The following is a 22,913-nucleotide window of genomic DNA, read 5'->3' on the forward strand; positions in this document are numbered from 1 at the left end:
GCTTCCTTATGATTTTCTCAACAACATTTTTTCTCTAGCGTGCTTTATTGTAGAAATAAAGTATATATATAATATATATAGCATATATATAATATATATATGTAGCATGGGAAATATGTGTTAATCAACTGTTTATGTTACTGATAAGGCTTCCAGTCAATAGTAGGCTATCAGTAATTACATTTCGGGCAAATGAAAAGTTATGTATGGATTTTTGACTGCGTGGGGTCAGCACCGCTAACCCCACCCCCACCCCCACACTGTTCAAGGGTCTACCGTATATGGGTATAAATGAGATAATTAACTCCCCCTTCTTACCGTCGTCCTTCTTCCTCTTTCTTGGTCTTACTTTTTACTGGTTTCTTGCCTTCATTGTAATACTTGAATATGAATCATACATTTTAAAATGAGGAGGGCCTAGGTTTGAAGAGAAATGTCACAGGGTTAAGGCTTACACTAAGTAATTCAGATACTGAACTTGAAGACAATGAGGGTTCCTTAATGTTTTATTAGCAGGAGAGTTCCATAATGTGATCAACATTTAGAAAGATATCTCAGTGAAAGTTTGAGGTCTTAGCTGAAACGTATGCAAGTCAGGTCTTCATTTCAGCCAGGAACGTATTGTCAAACTCCCAGTGAAAGGTGGTCAGAGTCTGAAAAGGAACACTGGGGGCGGTGATGAAAGGGACTATAGTTTTATCTTCTTGTCAGCAGAATTCCAGGTTCTTTTGGTCTTTCTCTAGATCGTCCTTCTGACTTCAAGCAGTAGAGATTCTCTCCCACCCCCTTTTTAGCCCAAATGACACAAGATTTATAAACCTTCTGCACCCTGCAATGAAGCTGCAACTGTCCGTCCTCTACGGCTTACTTTAGGTTTCTTGGAGTGATTACACTCCGCAACCCCTCCCCTCCCCAACTTTTTCCATCGCTTTTCACTTGCCCCAGCTGAAACTTATACAAGGGACAGTGTCTAGTGGGATATCAGTATCTGAAAGGAGGTGTCTGTCCCTACACACTGGGAGGAGGAGTTGTCTCCGACAGCGCAAAGCTCTTAATCCAAGAGGGAGACCTGAAAGGCGGACGTATATTGATTTACACAAGGACACAAGGACCATACAGGCTCTCCTTCCTGGGGGAAGATGGGTCGGAGAAAGATTGACTGGGCAACGATGACTAGTTTTATCTGTGGTTTGGAGGCAAATAAAACAGTACAGGATGACTGTGTAGGAGAGGACAAACAATTGTCCCTTCACCTTTCTAGGTTCTTGGCTGAGACACCTCAGTATTAAAAAGAGAAATTAACGAAGGCAAAGGTAGAAACCTAATAACATGTATACCTCCTGTATACATGAAAGAGACCCAGGAAGATTGAGTAACTCCCTGAAATGGCCCAACCACCACCTTAAATATCATCTCCAGCTAAAGACAAAAGAAGACTGGGTGGGGTGGGGGGGGGGGTATGAGAAGTCACCAGGAAAAGCCCAGTTAAACAAAAGTACGGTTGTTAAGCAGATTTATGTCACTGTCTTCTCCACTGATGAGAATCTCTCAAGATTTAGTCATCTGCCTCTTCCTGATACGGAAAGGGAAAAACACCGGTACACCTGTACGTTTACCTTATAAATCTAAATGTCTCTTACAAAACTTTTACTCAGTTTTCAGAGTTATCCCGTGTTTGCTGTCTCTTAAAAGCAACCGGCTTCGGACAATTCTTATGCCAAAGAGACATATTTTGAGGTGGCAATTCTACCACCTTTCACCTGCTTCCAGTCCACATCTAGACCATGAAGTACAGTATTGAATCTTATTGAGTTGGCCTTATAGGTGTGGTCTATAAGACCTTTATTAGAGGGTCTGATTAGCTTATACATTAAGGGTAAACTTGTATACGAGGGTATGGAAATAAAGCAAAAATGGGATTTACGTAACAAATTTAGGAGGATGAGGAGAAAAATTGTGAAGTCTGAAAATGGCAAGTCTTATTTTCTTTTCCTTGGGTAAGCAGATTGTCTGGAAGGCAATAAGGAGGCCAGGATGGGAAGTTTGCCCTTGAGCTGGCAGACTGACTGGGAAGACAATTACAGTGATATATGGATTGCCCAAGATACACTGAGACTTCAATTATGGGAAATATTTTACATGCTGTCTCTGAATAATGTTGGCCAGTGTCCCTCTTGGCACCTTTACCTTAGTTAACCTACAATTGCACTATTTCCCATATCCGAATTCCTCATAATTTGAAGAGTTTGGGAAGAGTATCATGAACATGGTAACACTTGAGTTGAACTCTAAAGGATGATAGAATTTTAAACGTCAAGTACACAGCATAAGAGCATTCTTTTTTCTTGTCTGTGAGTTGAGAAAAGCTGAGAATGTGAATCACGGAGAATGCTAAACATTCCAAGAGTGATATAATAGGAATGAATCTGGAAAGACAGGTTAGCATCTTTGCATGCGATCTTTGCAGATTGATCTTTATCCTGCATTCTATGAAAGCCATTGTGAAGTTCTGAAGAGAGAAAAGAGGTCATGTCACTTGGAAGATGCCTTGGCCGTTACCAGAGCATGAGTAAGAGGTGAGAGCTGGAATACAAGGAGACCATTATTGTACTGAGCTACTCCGAAGACAACATTTCTTCCGTGTCTCTCATAAAAGCTTACTTGTCAACGAAGTTATGAAAGAAAGCCAATTTAACTATAATGTCTCTTTTCTATATTTCAGCTTCTCGATACTTATTTTTTAATTGTTTCTGTTGCCCTTTGGTTATTGCTGTCCTTGTTTGACAAATGTTAGCAGTGTTCCAAGTGTCTAGACCTTTCTTGAATCCCAGTTTATATGTCAGAGTTGCCTTATATAGGATCTCTCCTGTACTTTCTTCTTGCACTAAAGTTAGAACCTGCTTTCCCCCACTCCAACAATGTTAATACTAATCACCATAGGGGGCCAAGTTGAATATTGCCCTCTCCCTCTTCCAAAAGGGTCATAAATACAACTCAATAAATACCAAAGTGGCTCATGGAAATTCAATTCAACGGGGACAGAAGTCCCTCAGGAGTCAAAAAAGTGATAAGCAATCGTAGTCATTTAATTCTCCATTAATGATCAGCTTTGGAGGCTGAACTGCAGAGAAGTAAAATACTCTGCAGGGAGTGAGTGACTGAGCTGGACTTTGGACTCAACTTCTTTGGGCCTCAGACTCCAACCTGAAAACCCCTTTGCTCTTATTTTTAACATTTAAGCTTTATTCCTTTTAATCAAATGTAGACTTTCATGCAGATTAAAAAGTCAAACGGCTCTGCAAGGCTCATGAAGAGAAACAGTACCTCCTCACCATGCACACTTTTTCTACTCCCTACTTGGTGGCTCATCTTTTGAAACCTACATTTCTCCAAATACTTATGCATATGTTGCTATTCTTGATTTTTATTTTCAGTTTGGTGTATCACACACTGACTTGCCGTTAAGGAAGAGGAAAGTGTAGCTGTTTTTCATCACCACCAGCTCTACCTTGGCTACCAAAACACATTGGAACATTTCTCGTTGCCCTCCCCCATCTTCCAAATATAGTTATATCATAATTTTGATTAAATGCATATATCGGGAAGCAGGAAAAAGACTATTAATGACTAAGAGCCTGAAATCAGGCTTTCATAGGTTAAAATTCCGGTTCTGTTCTTTACTCCTTGACCAATCTGGTTGTAGTCACTTCATCATTCTATGTTTCAATTTCCTCACCTGTAAAATGATGATAAAATGAGTACATATACATTATATTATTATGTGAGGATTGTGAGGGTTAATACACACGTACATCCTATATATAAAACACGTATGTTATACATTAAGCACTTTCACTATCTTGTAGATTATCTCTCTCACGTTAAATACAGTTTCCTACATCCCACGTCTTTTCCCTTCTTGGTTTACTTCCTCCTTTGGGGAGTGCTTTCCGAAAACAGATACATAAGAAGTAAATTTTTGGAGAGCTTCTGTGTCTAAGTGATGTCTTGTGCTATCCTCATACTTAAATAGTAGTTTGACATAAAATTCTAGGAAGAAAATAATTTCCCTTAGGAATACTTACTTATTTATTTATGTATTCATTTATTTATGAGAGAGAGAGAAAGAGTGTGTGTGTGTGTGTGTGTGTGTGTGTGTGTGTGTGTGTGTGACTGTGGGAGAGGGGCAGAGGGAGAGAGGGAGAATCTTAAGAATGGCACGGGGCTCCATCCCATGACCCTGGGATCATGACCTGAGCTGAAACCAAGAGTACGGCACTCAACGGATTGAGCCACCCAGGCACCCCTCCCTTAGGATTTTAAAGGCGTAACTAGCTTTAAATAAAATCTGACCTCCCTCCCACATTTTCTGTATTCTCTGAGTCTCCTAGTTTTGAATGTTGGGCCTCTAATTTACCTATCCTGGCCCCCTTCCTCATCTTTTTGTCCTGTTACTTTACTTTCTAAAAAAAATCTCAACTGTCTTCTAATCCTTCTATTAAATTTTACCTTTCTCATTCTCTCTCTCTCTCTCTTGCTCTCTCTCTCTCTCTGTCTAAATATATGTATTTGGGCCTGAATATTCTTTGGTTGTAACTATTTTTGTTTCATGGACGCAATATTTTCTCTTGTTTCTGAGGATATTAATGATACTTTTTTGAGGTTCTAATCTCCCTAAGTAGTCTATTTTTTTTTCTTGAAGTAGTTGTTCATTGTTTGTTTCATATCAGATCTTTCTTTCAAATCCTGACTCCTTACTGTCTGCTCCTGTTTAAGAACAGAGCACTAAAAGGCTCATTTGCATTCTGTATGCATGCAAACCCAGCTGGGCTACCAGAATTCTGGGCACAGATTTAGGAGGAAAAAGGTTGGGGATTCAAGAGACTGTGTGTAAATTCTCAATCTCCCTGTTCGCAATGTGTCATCTTTGACTGAACCTGCTTCCTCTATCTGACGCAGTTCATAGACCTTGTCTGTCCCATACAAGGGATAAATCTCCTCTCTGTACAGGAATGGGGAGAGACAATCGCATGGCTGTTTGGGGCAAAGGAGGTACACTGGGGGCAAAAATGCCTGAAACTTTCTCTCTAAGTTCTATAATGAATAACGGGCCACTTTAGATTTTCCCTTCTGTCAGTTCAGGATTCTCTTTCTCAAGTCTCCCCTGTCAGTTATTTGTCATTTGTCATCTCTTCTTTTCAGACTTTTTTTCAGTTTTCTGTTTTCTCTTCTTCTTCTTCTTCTTCTTCTTCTTCTTCTTCTTTGACTTTGTGAGTTTCTTGACTTCCTTTTTTTTTTCTTTTACAGTCTGTGTTTGTTTCCTTGGGCTGTAGGATTCAGACACCCGTTCTCACACGTGGATTTTTTTTCCCCACACCAAGCAATTCTCTGACACCAACTGGGCATCCTGCAGTTCAACTCAACTCTGACATTATTGTCATCTGAGAAGAGAGGCAAGACGGGAAAAGAACAAAGGTGCTTTTTTTCTTTCTTAATGTTTATTTTTGAGAGAGAGAGAGAAAGAGACAGAGTGAGAGGCGGGGTGGGGGTGGAGATGGGGACGGGGGAGAGTGCAGAGAGTGAGGGAGACACAGAATCTGAAGCAGGCTCCAGGCTCTGAGCTGTTAGCACTGAGCCTGACACGGGGCTTGAACTCACTAACCGTGAGATCATGCATGACCTGAGCTGAAGTTGGACGCTCAACCAACTGAGATACTCAGGCGCCCCAAGAACAAAAGCCTTCATTTGGAGTCTCAAAATTGCAATTTGGAGAGCACAGATTCAGATAGAAACCCAAATAGTGTCCCGCTCATGGGGTGAAAGTGTCACCAGCTCCATCCCAAGATCTGACTTTCAATGACCTTTGTCTTCCATTTTTCCTTGAGCTTCTCTTTCTGGCTTATCACCTAACTCAGGTGAATGAAACTGGAAACCACCCCTCAGGTGATGTCAACTACCCCAACAAGACTTCTCTCAGCCCAGACCACCGGACCTTTCGAGCTAAATCTGACTCCTCCCCTGTGCAGATGGATGATGGAGTAATCCTTGGAATGACTGACAATTACCTTGACCTGATTATACTATTACTACCACTACCACTAATAATAATAATAATAATAATAATAACATAAGATAAAAAATGAAAAAAATAAAATGAAATCTCCACCCAAAGAGGAGCCTCAGCCTCATGTACATAGCATACAATGTATGTGTAAGTATTTTTTCCTTACGGCACCTGCACAAACTTACGCCCTCTACAAAAGGTGACAAGGCTTCCCCGTCTAAATATTCATCCTAACCTTCAATAAAAGGAACCCATTCACCTTTCTTTAGGGAGTCATGGCTTTGGAAGTTATTCCTTGGGATCTCCTTATTTGCTGCAAATAAAGCTTACTCTATGCAACAACTCATCTGGCGGATCTATGGCTCACCAAGAAGGAAACTCACGTTAGTCTGGTTACAAAAGCAAGGGGGGTTTATGAGAAAGTCGAAAGGGAACAATTATATGACCTGGGTAAAAAAAGAAAAAAAAAAGTCAAATTGTACTAATAGGCTGAGCTGCTTTTGGTTACACAACGATTGACTATTCTACTGGTGTTAACAAATGAAATTATTCCTGGTATGCATTAGCTAAGTAGCCTCTCTTCAGAAAATCTAGAATCAAGTCTTATGATCAAGATACTTCTTGTCCTGTTGACTTCTGAGAAAGATTGCTTGTAAAAGAATTGTTGCTTCTGGCCCAGTTCAAGAGTCTTTTTGCCCAGTTCAAGGGTTCATTAGCCATTTGTTTTAGAGAGGGGAATGGAGCTTTTTCTCAAAATGGAGTGTCTCGTGTCCCCAAGTTTCATACAAGTTTCTTTTCTCTACCTGGAGATGATGTCGGATCCCACAGGTTAAGAGCTCAGTTCTACAGGATTGCTCTCCCACCCCCTACTTCAGATGACAATTGCAAATCCAGATTGTCACCAGTGCCCCTGGGTGGCTCTGTTGATTAAGCCTCCAACTCTTGATCTCGGCTCAGGTCATGATCTCACGGTTCCTGAGATCTAGCCCCACATCAGGCTCTGTGCTGATAGTGCAGATCCTGCTTGGGATTCCCTCTCTCTCCCTGTCTATAAACAAGCAAACAAACTAACTTAAAAAAAAAAAAAACAACCCAGATTGTCATTTGAGCTTCTATAGTTCAGACGTTCTGAAGACCTCCTTGGGTGGTTAATTTGCTCCACTGGCTCCTACAGCTCAGAGAAACATTTTACTTGTAGAATTGATGCATAGGGCAAAATATATATGGGAAGGGATGCAGAGCTTCTGTGCCCTTTCCAAACATACCACTCATCCAGAACCTCCAGAAGCTCTATCAGTCCAGAGGCTCTGAGAACCCCGTCGTTTTAGGTTTTTATGGAATCTTCATTACATAAGCATGACTGATGAAGTCATTGGCCATTGGTGACTGAACTCAGTTTCCAGCCCCTTTCCCCTCCTTGGAAGTCGAGGGTAGGGTTGAACAAAAAGTTCCAATTCTCTGACCACTTGGTTGTCTCCTCTGGTGACCAGCCCCCATTCTTAGGTTACGTTGGGGCATTCCAAAAGTCACTTATTAACACAACACAATATACCTTTATTGTTTTCATCACTTAGGAAGTTCCAAGGCTTTTAGGAGCTCTGCCAGGAACTGGTTAAAAGACCAAACATATATTTATCATGATAAATCACAATATCACAGACTGCCATAACTAAGTACCATAGACTGGATGGCTTAAGCAACAGAGAGGTATTGTCCCTCAGTTCTGGGGGCCAGACATCTGAAATCAAGGTATTGACACAGTTGGTTCCTTTCGAAGGCTGTACAAGAAAATGTTGCATGCCTCTCTCCTACCTTCTGGTAGTTTCCTGCATTTTGGCTTGCAGGTGGCATTATTTCTGTGACTTCACATACTTTTTCTTTGATGCATGTCTGTCCCTATATTCAAATTTCTCTCTTTTTAGGACACCAGTCATATTGGAGTAAGGCCCATCCTAACGGCCTCATCTTAATTTGGTCATCCACAAAGACCCTATTTCCAAAGTTACATTCACGGATACTGTGGGCTAGAAATTCAATGCCTTTTGGGAGGATACAATTCAGTCTATGACACAGTCGTTTTAGTGGAAAACAAATACATCTTTTTTTAATCTACCAACTTAAGTTTAAAACTCCCTTTGTTCTTTTGACTAGGACAAATGCGCATGTCTATGACTATGACATACTGCACATTTTTTGGTCATTATTTTGTATCCAAGCACTCAGGACATAACCATAAGTAGTGTTAGAGTAAGCAGTTTGGTTCTAACAGAGTACCTAGAGGCCAGCATAGTGGAAGCCATGGCCAGCTATCAGGAAAGTGAGAGGCCTGTCCTGGCAGCACTCCACAAGAAGCCAGATCAAACTAGACAGGCCCAAGAGAGTGGATGCCGTGACAGGGAACTTGTTTTATAACCCAAGAGGCTGGGGAGTGTGTGCGGGGAGGCCATCCTGGAGGAAAAGTCTTGCGAATCCCCAAAGCAGATAAAGCAGATGTTATGCCCCCGGGATGTCCTTAAGAGTGTGGTTAAACAAAAAGGAAGAAGGAGGGGGCAGGTTCAAGAAGGCTGCAGATCGCAGAACATCATCATGGCAGATTTGTCCAAGATAGCTTTAGTCTGGTTCATACACGTCCCCTAAAGGAACGTGACTTGGCCACAAACAATCCACTGGTGGCTAGTAACTTGTTTGCCCCTTCCCCTTCCGCCTTCTGTCTTCCATTTTGTCCAGCTTTTCAGAGTGCCTTTACGTCTGTTAGGTGCCCAATTCATAGAGCATTGAATAAAGCCAATAAGATCTTTAAATGTACTCGGTTGAGTTTTGTTTTTTCATAAAACTAAACTAAGATAGTGACAGTTGGGACAGAGCAGAGTGGGCACATTCAAACTATTACGAAGGAAGGAAGATCTACCAATGCACGGTCCCGGGGCAAGGAAGATTCCGGGTCCTAGAGACTGTCAGCCTCATCCTCCTGATAGTTGGCATATTTGAATCAACTAACTCCTTTGTTTAAATCTCAAGCTTATCAAGTGAGTTTAGCAAATGGCTGTAAGTAGCTGAACCTCATTGATACATTTCTCACTGGAGATCAATACATTGATATTCTGGTTTTACACATTATTTTTTTATTAAATTATAGTTGACATACAATGTTCTATTAGTTTCAGGTGTCCAACATAGTGATTTGACAATTCTTTCCACTACGCTATGCTCGTCACAGTAAGTATAGTCACCACCTGTCACCACACAGCATTATTACGGTATTTTTGCCCATATTCCCTATGCTATACTTCTCATCCCTGTGACTTAGTTATTTTACAACTGGAAGTTTGTACCTCTTAATCCCTTTCACATGTTTTGTCCATGCCCCTGATCCTTCCCCTCTGGCAACTGCTAGTTTGTTCTCTGCATTTATAAATCTGTTTCTGTTCTTATTTGTTTGTTTTATTTTTTAGATTCCATACATAAGTGAAATCACACGATATTTGTCTTTCTCTGCCTGACTTAATCCATTTAGCATAATACTTTCTAGGTCTACCCACGTCGTCATAAATGGCAAGATCTCATTCTTTCTTACGACTGAGTAACATTCCATTGTATGTATATGTGTATATGTATGTATACTTAAGCAACGCTTAAGTTGTTTCCATTACTTGTCTATTGTAAATAATGCTGCAATAAATAGTGGGGTGTATATATCTTTTTGAATTATTGTTTTCATTTTCTTGGGGTAGATAGCCAGTAGTTGAATTATCGGATCATATGGCATTGCTATATTTCATTTTTGGAGAAAACTCAATACTGTTTTCCACAACGGCTGCACCAATTGGCATTCCCACCAGTGATGCACAAGGGTCCCTTTTCTCCACATCCTCACCAGCACTTGTTATTTCTTGTCTTTTGGTTGCTAGCCCTTCTGACAGGTGTAAGACGCCATGTCATTGTGGTTTTGATTTGCATTTCCCTGATGATGAGTGATGTTGAGAATCTTTTCATGTGTTTGTTGTTACATATTAATTCAAATGTGATAATATAAAAATATCCTGAATAAAAAAGAAGCCAGACCTGTCTATATGGTCAATTACAGCTGTTTTCCTATTTTAATGATTGACTGGGGGGGGGGGGACTTATAAAAGGTACTTTAAAAGGAATTGAGAAAATATGCGTATTAACTCTATATTAGATAATGTTGAAAATATGGGTAATTTTTTAGGTGAAATAGCAGTATCATGATTATGTAGGAGCATGTTGTTATTCTCAGCAGGGGTATATGGAGTATTTGGGGGTGAAGTGTCATGATGTTTGTATTGACTTTCCTTTTTTAACGTTTATTTATTTATTTCGAGGGGGAGAGCGTGAACTGGGGAGGGGCAGAGAGATCTAGCCACCCAGACACCCCTGTATTTACTTCCAAATGAAAGAAATCCAGGTGGTGGGCGTATACATGTTCATCATACTATTTTTGGAAATTTTTTACATTTTTGAAAATGTTCACAAACAGATTGAAAACATTCTAACCCTTGAGAACACACACACAAAATTAGAAGATTACAAGAAACTTTTGAAATGTATATTTTAGAAAACGTAAGCCTTTTTCTTTTTTTTTTCTTAAGACATTATTTTGGGGGCAGTTTTAGGTACAGAGATTTCCCATATACTTACTGCCCTCCACATATGCATAGCCTCCACCATTATCAGTATTCCCCACCAGAGTGGTACATTTGTGACAACTGGGGAACCTTATACTGACACATCATAATCATCAGGAATCCATAGTTTACGTTAGGGTTCAGTTTTGGTGTGATACAGTTTACTGGTGTGGACAAATGTTTACTGGTATGTATCCATCATTATACTATCATACAGAGAATTTTCACTACCCTCCACCTAGTTATCCCCCCCCCACCCCCAAACCCTGGCAACCACCAAATTTTTACTGTCTCCATAGTTTTGCCTTTTTTTTTTGTCATATCCTATACAGTTGGGATCATACGGTGATAGCCTTTTAGATTGGCTTCTTTCACTTACTAATATGCATTTAAGGTATTTTTATGGCTTGACAGTTCATTTCCTTTTAGCACTGACCATATTCTATTGTCTGGATGAACCACAATTTATCCATTGGCCCACCAAAAGACATCTTGATTGCTTCCAAGTTTTGGCAATTACGAATAAAGCTGCTATAAACATCCATGTGCAGGTTTTTATGTGGACAGACTTTCAAAGATTCTTTGGGTAAATACTAAGGAGGATGATTGTTGGATCATATTGTAAGAATATGCTTAGTTTTCTAAGAAACCACCAATCTGTCTTCCAACGTGGCTGGGCCAATTTCCATTCCCCTCAGTAATGCATGAGAATTCCTGAAATGTGAGCTTTTTAATATAGTATTTTGTCTTTGGCAACAAAATGAATTTTGGGGGCACCTGGGGGGCTCAGTTGGTTAAGGGTCCAACTCTTGCTTTCAGCTCAGGCCATGCATGATCTCGTGGTACGTGGGTTCCAACCCCATGTTGGGCTCTGTACTGACATTGTGGAGTCTGCTTGGGATTCTCTTGTCTCCCTGTCTCTGCCCTTCTCCCACCTGCATTTCCTCTCTCTCTCTCTCTCTCTCTCACACACACACACACACACACAAATAAGCAAACATTGAAAAAATGTTTTTGGATATTTTATCTGATTAAATGTGTTAATTTACAAAATTACCCTCTGCATAATATTTTAAATGTTATGCTGAGAATAAAGGTAGAGGGTAAATTTTGGAACACGACAGATTGTGGATTTTATAAAAGGCTTGAGGTAGAAATATTAACCTGGGATTTTATCTTCAGATTGTTTTTTTTTTATTTAAAAAAATTTTTTTAATGTTTATTTATTTTTGAGACAGAGAGAGAGCATGAACGGGGGAGGGGCAGAGAGAGAGGGAGACACAGAATCAGGAAGCAGGCTCCAGGCTCTCAGCCATCAGCCCAGAGCCCGACGCGGGGCTGGAACCCACAGACCGCGAGATCGTGACCGAGCTGAAGTCGGACGCTCAACCAACTGAGCCACCCAGGCGCCCCTTCAGATTATTTTTCATATATAAATTGCCACTATGCTTAGGTATTTTTAAAATAAAAGTTAAAATCAGCATTTTAAGTAGCTATGATGTGATCAGGCCACAACCCTCTTAAAATATTAATCTCCATCATGATTACTTTTCTCAACTGGTTGTAAAGTACTTCCTTTCAGAGATCTTAGCTATATTGGGTCAAAGCTAAAATGAGCTAAAAATTTCATTTTCAAAATAAAGACTGAAAATTATAAACATGTAATGTGATAATAGAATTCCTGGATCTTTATACAAAGGACTGAAGGATGCCATGGAGAAAAATAATTAATACCAAGAAGTAAGACTATGCTGTTCATTTTTTTTTCAACAATGAAACTTAATTTCTTTTATTTTGTGGGGCTTTTTAAACCAAAGACACTGAGACCTTAATAAAAGATAGGCGACAGGGACTGCCCTTGTATATTTCAGAGCTCCCTGGGCTTGGTCACAGCAAAGCAGCCCTTCCTGTCTCTTCTGCATCTTTCACCATTTTCGCTGCCCTCCCCATACAGGTCCCTGGAATCACCGCCCTTAGAGGCGGTTGGAAAGGCTCCCCCCACCCCACCCCCACCCCCGTCCTTTGATTCTTAGTGGGGAAAGGGCAGGGGCACAGGGGCGCGACTATGGCACCTGGTCCACCAGTCTTCCACCTGCCTATTCGGGTGGCACTTTCTTTTCACCTTAGGGACGCTTAACAAGCGGCAGTATCCTCTGGTGAATTTTTGCCGAGTAAAAAAAGAAATGTTTGAGATCTACTGAGTTAATCACCTGACTTGCTCCGTATTTTCTTTTCCAGAAGTCGGGCCCAACTTCTGAGTTAATAGAGAAAGCGAATCATTTCTATATTGGAACATGAGTGAAGCCCCTTAGCAGTCATGACTGACATCACTTCTCTGGACCTTGATTACATCTCATGCCCTTCACCTTATACATCTCCTCAAATTCCTGAGTCATGCTCTGTTTATGCCGCTGCTCTAGGAGCAAATTGCGGCAAGGACCCAAACAAAATGAATGACGCCAGCGTGGTGAAGGAGGGGTCACGGTCGGAGGGAGCCAGCCTAGCCATCGCGGAGCCCGCGGAGCAGCTGAAGGCGCAAAGGGCAACATGCAAGATCGCGCACTTCTGCAGTGGCCAAAGGAACCCAGGAACCCGTTCTTCCTTTCCCTAGACTCCAGATCAGATCAGGTGGAAAAAGCTGGATTTTGCCCTCTGTGTTTGTTTTTGGACCAAACCAAGAAACAGCGACAAAGAGGGAAGAACGGGATCTCTAGAACATTTTTCCCCCTTCAAGCCATTCTTAATGTCACAATCCCAATAAAATTCGAAGTACGGGATTTTCGTGGTTGCAAAGAACTGCTCAGGAGAGTCTGGCTTGAAAAGAACACCCGGCAATCTGCCGCGTTTCTCCCTCCACCCCCCCCCTTCCCCGCGCGGTCCGAACGCCGGGGGGCGGGGCGGGGAGGCGGGACGTCATGACGTCACAATACCAAAGCGCTGCCGAGTTGTTTTTGTGTTCCCAGCTCTCGGGAAAAGCCGCTGGGATTTCTCTACCTGGCCGGCCCCTACCTGCGTCCGAGGGGACCCGACATCCCTTCCCAAAGCTCTGCCAAGCTGCGCAGCGACGGGAGCTGACATTTCTGAGGCAGTTCTGATAGCTATCGGAGTTGGGCAGAGGGAAGCGCGACCGGAGGGACGCAGCCATCAGCGACGGCGGCAGGCCCCGTCCGGGGATCTTGGAAACGCTGCGGTCCATCATGAAGTTCCAATATAAGGAGGACCATCCCTTTGAGTATCGGAAAAAGGAAGGAGAAAAGATCCGGAAGAAATATCCGGACAGGGTCCCTGTGAGTGTAATGGGAACGGGGAGGGGGAGGGGAAGGCGATTAGCGGGGATCGTGGGGACGAGGGAGTGTGATGGCAGCCCTCAGGCACAGAAGAAGGGTGGCCCCTACGGTTACTGAGCCCTGGACGCCCTTCACTGCAAGGAGAGCCGGTGGAATGGACCTGGTTGCGGAGCTTTTGAAACCCATCTCCCCGGGGCCCGTCATCTTTAGAGCTGACCGCATCTTTAGAGCGGAGCCTACGTTTGAGTGACTCAGCAGGATTCAGAGATGTTCAGATTGGGATGTGTTCAAAATGCGGCCCTTTTGTGAGAGGAGGATCGGGTTGGGACCACACATCTCCCTTTGAGATCGCAGGGAAGTCGTTCTGGAAATCATTTGATGCAACGAGGGCTGCGCCCCTCGATTTCTGGCCTTAGATGCTTCTCCCTTAAGTTGGCTTTGGCCCTCATAACATTGGGTTTGGGAGGGAAAGGTTCCGAAGCCAGTGGATTCTTCCTTTTATTCCGTAAGAATTAGAAAGCAGCGGGGGGTGGGGTGCGCACCACAAGACAGGCCTGGCCCAGAAAACAAGGTCACGTTCTCTGCGCCACGGCCCGATTGCCTCATAGTTCTTGGCTCCAGGGGCATGTGTGGGGGCAGCCAGCCCCCCCCCCCCCCCCCCCCCCCCCGGTGCTTATTCGATCAGATTGTACCTGGACACAATGCGGAAGGACTGAGGCCGGTTTTTTTGTTTGTTTGGCTTTTTTTTTTTTTTTTCGGTTTTGGAAGCTGATTTATGTGGCTAAAATTAGCGCAGGCAGTGAGGAGGAACAGAAGAAACATTGAGGTAGCTTTCTGCATCCGGGCGTTTTTTCTATCATCCCCTCCCCCGCCACTTGCCTGGTTTTTCTCCAGTGTGGGCTGCGCAGCCTGATTGCAAGGCAGAAGACTTTGAAGTGTGGTAGAGCAACAACCCCCGTTGGGTTTGGGAGATGGAGGCGCATTGTACTTTTTAATTTCAGGCAGGGACATCGGGATAAATATTAGATGCTATGTACAGGTAAGGTGATTGTGATAATCTGATATGCCTTCTTGACCTGCAGGTACTCTTTGGGACTCTTCTCCAAACCTTCTCTAACTTTCGTCACGTTACAGCTTCTGGAAGCAACTTGGGCCTTATGTCAGCAGTAGAAACCCCTTACGGTCCTTTTCTTACGAGGAAGCAAGACATTAGGGCTGTTCCGTTCCCCCAGGAATTGCACACAAGAGTTTTGGGCTCAAAGGGGAAGCTAGCCCTATCACCCACCCAGTAAAGGATCCTTCACAAATTATTTGTTATGCTCCCTGGACCTTGGATGACTGCTTTAAAAGTTTCCCCCAATTTTGTGGTCATAGCGATCCTACTCTCTTATAATATTTTCAAATGACAACTGACTCTCATTGACTGGTCACGTACTCTGTACCTGGCAATGGGTTACACGCTCTGACTTTATTCTCTTAATCCTCACACGGTTGCGATCGCATTCTACAGAGGAAAGATCTGAAGCACCCAGAGGTTAAGTATTCCCGAAGGTTTCCTGTGGCTGGTGTGTGGCAAAGCTGAGATTCTATCTCTGGTTTCTCAACTTCTCGTACAGTTCTATTCAACAGAATTAAGCAAGCATGCCCTGTGTGCCTCGCACTGTTAGGTGTTGGACGTCAAGAAAAAAAAACATTGTGGCCCTCACAGTCAGAGTCCTCATGATGCCAGAAAGGTAACCCGCAGAGCAAGATGACTACCGTTTTATTCAGAACTCTCTTATGCAAGCTCTGTTCCAGTAGCTCTGCCTAAGAGGGACAGGGACAGACTCTGAAATGGCCCTGTTCCTACCTCTTCCCAGAATATTTCGACTAATCCTCCCTGTTCTTCTCCAGCTCAATGTTTGGTGTGAAATGTTTCACCTCTGTGATAATTTGCAAGCTCTTAGAACCATTACTCAGACCTCATGGCTCCTCCAGTTGGGTTTTCACCAGTTTATAGGCCTCCCAGCTGCTCCCTTAGGTGCCCGGGCTGTGACTGTCTTTGCAGTTGTGATGCAGGAAGACAAGCTCTGCTTTCTGAGTTGTGAGATTCGATTCTGGTTCTGGGCAGAAGCCTTAATCTTGCTGTTTACAGAAAAGAGGGTTAGGGTAAGTGATTTCTAAAGCCCCTTCTCGCGGAACCGTTGGTGTTACCAAAGCAATCGCGTACCCTGACTGCTCACATAACTCAAGTAAGGCCCCGCCTTATTTCTTAGCTACCATCCAAAGGAATAGATGTGCTCATGCCTTGAGAGGGCAGGGTTTCTGGAGATCTTAAATTATCTTCATAGCTACAGTGTATCGAAAACCTGCAACATTGTAGGAAATCTTCGGGAACAGATGGTCTGGTTTTTAAAAATTTGTGAAGGGCCCTGTGGAATATCAGGCAGGTTGCACAGAAGAAGAAAAAAAGAAACTGACAACCAGGGAGGAAAAGCATCTAGCCCAGGGCCCATGAGTAGGGTTGAGATTCTTGGAAACCTAGAATCTTTTCTGGTAAGCCCTGGCCTTAGCGATTACCCCTCTTTTTCCTCTCCAGATCCCAGCCTCCTGTCCCGGTGTCTTATTTGCAGTCTATTTTATTGTCCTCTTTTTCTGCTTTCGTGCCTTCCATCACTTCTTACTGATGGGAGCTGACAGGTCTCAGGGTTCCTTGGAGAGACAGTGCTAGGCTCCGTCTCTTTCCCTTTGATTTCCTTAGCCTTGTCTTGCCTCCTGTCTGTCCTCATTGTTGGGCCTTCACCGGTCTCTCCCTGAACCTCTTGCTACCTTTTCTTTAAAATTTCTGATTCGGGGCGCCTGGGTGGCGCAGTCGGTTAAGCGTCCGACTTCAGCCAGGTCACGATCTCACGGTCCATGAGTTCGAGCCCCGCGTCAGGCTCTGGGCTGATGGCTCAGAGCCTGGAGGCTGCTTCCGATTCTGTGTCTCCCTCTCTCTCTCTCTGCCCCTTCCCCGTTCATGCTCTGTCTCTCTCTGTCCCAAAAATAAATAAACGTTGAAAAAAAAAATTTAAAATTTCTGATTCATGTATTTTTCTTTCCTCCGGTTTTTATTTTTAAATTTTTTAATGGAACTGTATCCTTCTGGTCTTCCTGGTACTACCAGATTCTTTTTCTCCAGAAACACAGAATGATGTTTTTCACTATTTTTTTTTTAACGTTTATTCATTTTTCGAGAGACAGAGAGAAAGCATGAGCAGGGGAGGGGCAGAGAGAGAATGGGAATCACAGAATCTGAAGCAGGCTCCAAGCTCTAAGCTGTCAGCCCAGAACCGGACACAGGGCTTGAACTCACGAGCAGTGGGATCATGACCCGAGCGGAAGTTGGACGCTTAACCGACCGAGCCACCCAGGCGCCCCTGTTTTTCACTATTTTTTTAAAAGTTTATTTATTAATTTTGAGAGAGTACCAGCAGTGGAAGGACAGAGAGAGAGAGAGAGAGAAAGAAAATCCCAAGTAGGCTCTGCCCCATCAGTGCAGAGGCCCATGTGGGGCTCGAACCCATGAGCCTTGAGATCATGACCCAAGCCAAAACTGAGAGTCAGAGACTCAACTGACTGAGCCACCCAGGTGTTTTTCACTACTTTAATGTGTTCCCTTTCATTTAATAGCTTCAGGCACCAAGTCCCTCCCTTTAAGTCAATCCTTGTATTTAGAAACAAATCTTCACATATTTGATGGATTACTCGTTTATTGCATCAGTACCACGACTGTAAAAGAGGTGTTGGAAAGTTCTCTTCCTTTAAATTTTTTTTTTCAACGTTTTTATTTATTTTTTGGGGGACAGAGAGAGACAGAGCATGAACGGGCGAGGGGCAGAGAGAGAGGGAGACACAGAATCGGAAACAGGCTCCAGGCTCCGAGCCATCAGCCCAGAGTCTGACGCGGGGCTCGAACTCACGGACCGCGAGATCGTGACCTGGCTGAAGTCGGACGCTTAACTGACTGCGCCACCCAGGCGCCCCTCTTCCTTTAAAAGTCACTGGAATACTGTGGCTGAGAGGAGTGACCTTTGATCACACAGTTCCTAGGGATTCTGTTACTTCTACTTCTAGAACTTTTCTGTACTTGCCATATCATTAGTCAGGAATGATTATATTTTCTAAAGTAAAAATCTAAAGCGATGGCTCTACAATAGGTTTTAAATATTTGTAATTTCAATTAAATCATACAACAGAGGTAAATACTAAATAGGGGCGCCTGGGTGGCTTAGTCGGTTAGGTGTCCAACTCTTGATAGCGGCTCAGGTCGTGATCTTGAGGTCGTGGAGATTGGGCCGTGTTGGGTTCTGCCCTGGGATTCTCTCCCTCTCTCTCTGCCCCTCACCTGCTCATGAGCCCGCGTGTGTGTGCTCTCTCTCTCTCAAAATAAATAAATAAGCATTAAAAAATTGTAAATACTTGTAATTACATAAACTTAAATATATTATTTAAATTGCTATTTAAAATTTTATGCATAGAGTCTTTAATTTTTATATATCTTCATTTTTTTCTCTTCATTACAGGACCATGTGATCTTTATAAAATTTGAAGTACTCTAGAAATATTTGATGTGGACGTTGAAAAATCCCGTAAAATACTAACAATCAATATTGATAAATGGGTTATTGTAGTGACTTCCTATTACAGGATATCTTACTATAAGAACTATTTAGTACTTCTTTGGTAGAATAAAACCATGCCTCGAACGTGTTTTTTGGCAGTCCTTCTTGAAAATGTTGACAAAGTATAACACTTAAAGCACATTACCTATACCTTGAATAAATGGCATTCGTAGGAAAGAATAAAACTAATAGTTACTCAGGGCCATCTGAGGGATGAGCAGTCCTCTCACTGCTCTTATTAAATACCAGGAAGTACAGATCCTGTGCCTGACAGGTAACGTGTAATCACTTAAAATCAAGGTTCTCTTTACTTTCCATCACGTGCCTCTATTCTCTTCTTACTGTAGTAAAATGAACTATAACGTCACTGAGGAAGCCCACGCCCCCATAGGTTTTTGTAAGAGGTAAGGGGGAATGAGAAATGGGAACGTTTTAATGGGTCTAGACAAACTCACTTCAAATAGGAGAACTGTAGGATGTGGAAGAAAAAAGACTAGATTCTGTTCGTTCTTCTCTCCTCCCCACCAGGTGATTGTGGAGAAGGCTCCTAAGGCCAGGGTGCCCGATCTGGACAAGAGGAAGTACCTAGTGCCCTCTGACCTCACCGGTAATGCCTTTTCCCTCTCCACAGGCTCCTTTCCCATGGCCTTTTTGGTCCCGCGTGCATGCCTGAGATTGTGGGGTTGAGAGAGGGTAGAGTTGAAGAAGGCGGGTGGGATTCTCCAGATAGTTGGGGAACTCAAACAGGAGTCATTGCTGGTTCCCTTACGCATGTCCCGCCACGTGTCTTGTGTGATTTAGACACAGCAGAAGGCACGACATTGAAAGCAAAGACCAGATGCCTCGCACTTAAACCACTTACAGTCAGCTTTGTTCTTGTGCTATTCCATTTATTCCAAAAGGAAAATAAGAGGGAAGGTCACATTTTAGAGAGTCTCAGCTGAAGACTTGGTCTCTTCCAGCTACGGTTTTTGGTAATACGTTGTGTAGACACTGTTTGGGATTACAAAGAATGTATTAATTCTTCACCCTAATGATCCTTAATGGAAGAACCAGTGAATCCGGGAAACACTGGGCAGATTTTGTAGGTGCGTTTGCCAGCCTTCTAGAACTTTTTCGGTATGTTTAATAGAAGGTACAGCATTGAACCCCACTTGTTACCCCAACTTTGGGCTGAGTGATCATACTGAGATTACTGGAGTCCAGTAGACCTCTCCCCCAGCACTGGTTTGTCACAGGGTGCAACTGGGATAGAAGTGTGTTTCAGATTCCGTTTAGACAATGATAGACTATTTCAGTCTAGATGTACATAGCATTCCCTGAAAGTCGTCCTCCGGCTTTGAAGGAAGATGCTGACATTACGTCTGAAATCAAGTAAAGCATCTGGAATTGAGTAAAGAGGAGAAGGGTTTTGAATAAGCTTCTCTGTGACCTGTCGGGGAATATGGAGGCTCCTTCGAGTTGTGCTTTCTATTTCTAAAGCTGTAGGACAGTATTTGGTTCTGCTGAGATTTGATCTAAAGCTGGTACTTAAAGGGAACCGATGGCAGAATTTTTTTTTTTCCCCCTGGGAATTACCCTTCTCGTAATCCCTTATTTTCCCTAATTGCCTTCTTCCCTTCTTCCTTTATCTAGTTGGCCAGTTCTACTTCTTAATCCGGAAGAGGATCCACCTGAGGCCTGAGGACGCCTTATTCTTCTTTGTCAACAACACTATCCCTCCCACCAGCGCCACCATGGGCCAGCTGTATGAGGTAACGTCCCGGTCACAACAATACTGTGCAGTCGGCTGTTTTCTAGCCTTTGTTCCAGTGTCCGCTGATAACACACCCGGGAAGTGGGGCAAGAGGTGTTACTTACCTGTATCGCCTTACACACAGCGGTGTAAGGCACTGGGAGATTCGATGTCACTTGTCCTTTAGGGATTGAGCAGCCTACTAGATTCATTGTCGTTGAATTCTCAGTTTTGCCTTATTCTGGTGTGGTCGTCTTGGATCGTCTCTGTTGAAACCACAAGCAATGGTTTCTGATTGCAAATTCCAAGTGAAATTCAAAATTCTAAGGCAAAGCCTTTAAATCGATTCATTCGTCTTAACAGATAAACTCGGTTGGAGGGAACAATTTACGTGATTCCGTTTGCTTGAATTGGTAAAGTGTCAGAATCTCATGAGAAACCTGTAGAAAAACACTTTGTCCTGCTGTATCACCCAGTTATGTACCTGTGTTCCTTAAATGATTTCATATGGTACTGCCTCCTTTCTGTGCCCGGTTAGCGAGTTGTGTCAACTTCTCCAACGATCTCTTAATCTCATTTTTATCCCGGAGCATATATTCCCTGTTAGCGTATATTCTGGTGTATGTATATTTTTGTATCTGTGTTTCCCTGGCTAGAGTAAGCTTTCTTAAGGGTCGTGTTCTTCCCCCGATACTTCTACGTGTCGATGCTCTCCCTGAAGGCTTTTTGTGAACTCAGAAGCCGAATTCCAGTCACTTTTGTTTGTTCTTTATTCTTCTTTTCGTGGAGTCTGACGACGCCTCCCGTACCTCCCTTACCAGGGTGTGTGAGGCTCAGAACCCTCAGTAACGAACGTGATGTTTTCCAACAGTCCTCTTGTCTCTTCCCTCAGGACAACCATGAGGAAGACTATTTTCTGTACGTGGCCTACAGTGACGAGAGTGTCTATGGGAAGTGAGTGGCGGAAGCCGGCAGATGGGAGCACGCGGACTCGGGGGTAGGGGGAGGGGCGTGTGTGGGACTTGGGGAAGGAGAGGGAGGGCTCCCACGGTGGAGGAGACAGAAGGGGAAGACCTCTGGAAACACTACACCACGCACACCGTCATCGTATTTTCACATGCCCAATTGATATTTTTTTGCTGCTTCCTCGGCCCCGGGGGGGAAAGCATGTCAGGACAGAGCTGTTGGCTTGGCTTGGATAGACGAACGGAGATGATTTAATTTTCACATTTCGGAATAAACTTTCGTGTCACCTCGCAGAAGAGGCAGGAGGCGGGCCAGTTGGGGCCAGAGATGATTGGGGACCACCAGTGACTTCCTGCTCTCCCTCCTCTTTGGGCAGAGGTTCTATTTTTGACACTTGCACAAGATAGGTAGAGAAAGGGGCTGCGGATGTGTTAGGACTTCTGGTAGTAGGTCATTCCTAGGGACCAAAAGAGACCCGTTGTAGTTAAAACATTGTGACCCTGATCTCCCGTCTCCACACCTCCCCCATCCCAGTCGTTCTCCCACAGGGTGCTGATAGACGTGGGGCAGACATTTAGATGGCACGTTCTCCCCACTGGAAAACGGGGGCCAGCCATGAGGGACGTTATGGTTATGAATATGGTTTCGATAGCATTAAACTGGAATTGACGAAGTTGGGCATCTCTGTCTAACCTGCTCTCTCTCTGGTGCCCCTTATCCCGTACCTACCTTGGACATTAATGAGCCACGGCCGTTTCCAGTTACGGGCTAGAACCACTCCTTCAGCGTCTCCCAAACTTGGCTCCACGTATAGGGGACAGAGTTGTCTTTAGGATGGAAGGGGCAGGTGTGAGGTGAGACCGATGGGCCACACCTCCCACTCGGCCAGGATTCTTGCTCCCTTGTTGCTGTCCCTTTAGTCCCATGCACACCGAAACGCTAAGTGATGGCCAGCTGCTTCCTTACTTGGGTTTTCATTGACTGCAGCTGCTAGTTAGGAAAGTCTGAGGGGATGATTTAGTAATTCATGGGGATTCTACTGATTCTGAGTATTTTCACTTCGGGGATTATATGGGTGGGGGTGGGGAGCAGGAGTGGCACCCAGTCATGACATTTCAGTTCATCTCTGCTCATGCCAAGGGTCCTTCCTGTGGGTGAAATCTGTATCAGTTCTGTCAGCTGCAGATTCTTGTGTAACGAAGTTTATGCTGTCAGGCCAAGGAAATAAAATAATTGCATACCTTGAAAACCAACCACGAGTTCAGAAATGTTGCTTTTATTGAGTGTGTATTAGAATAGATGGCGTGTGGTCTGTGAGCAGCAAAGTCTGAGTGAGGGCGGCTGCTGGAAATGAATGCTCCCCGGGGCGCCTGCGTGGGTCCGTCGGTTGAGCTCCTGACTTCCGCTCAGCTCATGATCTCCCGGTTCGTGGGTTCGAGCCCCACATCACGCTCTGCGCTGACAGCTCAGAGCCTGGAGCCTGCTGCAGATTCTGGGTTTCGCTCTCTCTCTGCCCCTCCTCCACTCGCTTTCTCTCTTTCTGTCTCTCTCAAAATGAATAAACGTTAAAAA

At 43.7% G+C, this 22,913-nt stretch overlaps 1 protein-coding gene across 1 annotated transcript; it reads left to right on the forward strand.

The window, feature by feature from the left end:
- Positions 1 to 13,633: 13,633 nt before the first annotated feature.
- Positions 13,634 to 22,594, forward strand: GABARAPL1 (GABA type A receptor associated protein like 1). The gene is made up of 4 exons (XM_003988401.6): positions 13,634 to 13,997; positions 19,169 to 19,247; positions 20,276 to 20,394; positions 21,268 to 22,594. Exons 1-4 carry the CDS (start codon positions 13,908 to 13,910, stop codon positions 21,331 to 21,333), a joined length of 354 nt encoding a protein of 117 aa, XP_003988450.1. The 5' UTR covers positions 13,634 to 13,907; the 3' UTR covers positions 21,334 to 22,594.
- The last annotated feature ends 319 nt before the right edge of the window (positions 22,595 to 22,913 follow it).

The sequence above is a fragment of the Felis catus genome, chromosome B4, assembly GCF_018350175.1.
Source record: "Felis catus isolate Fca126 chromosome B4, F.catus_Fca126_mat1.0, whole genome shotgun sequence".
Lineage (NCBI taxonomy): Eukaryota > Metazoa > Chordata > Mammalia > Carnivora > Felidae > Felis > Felis catus.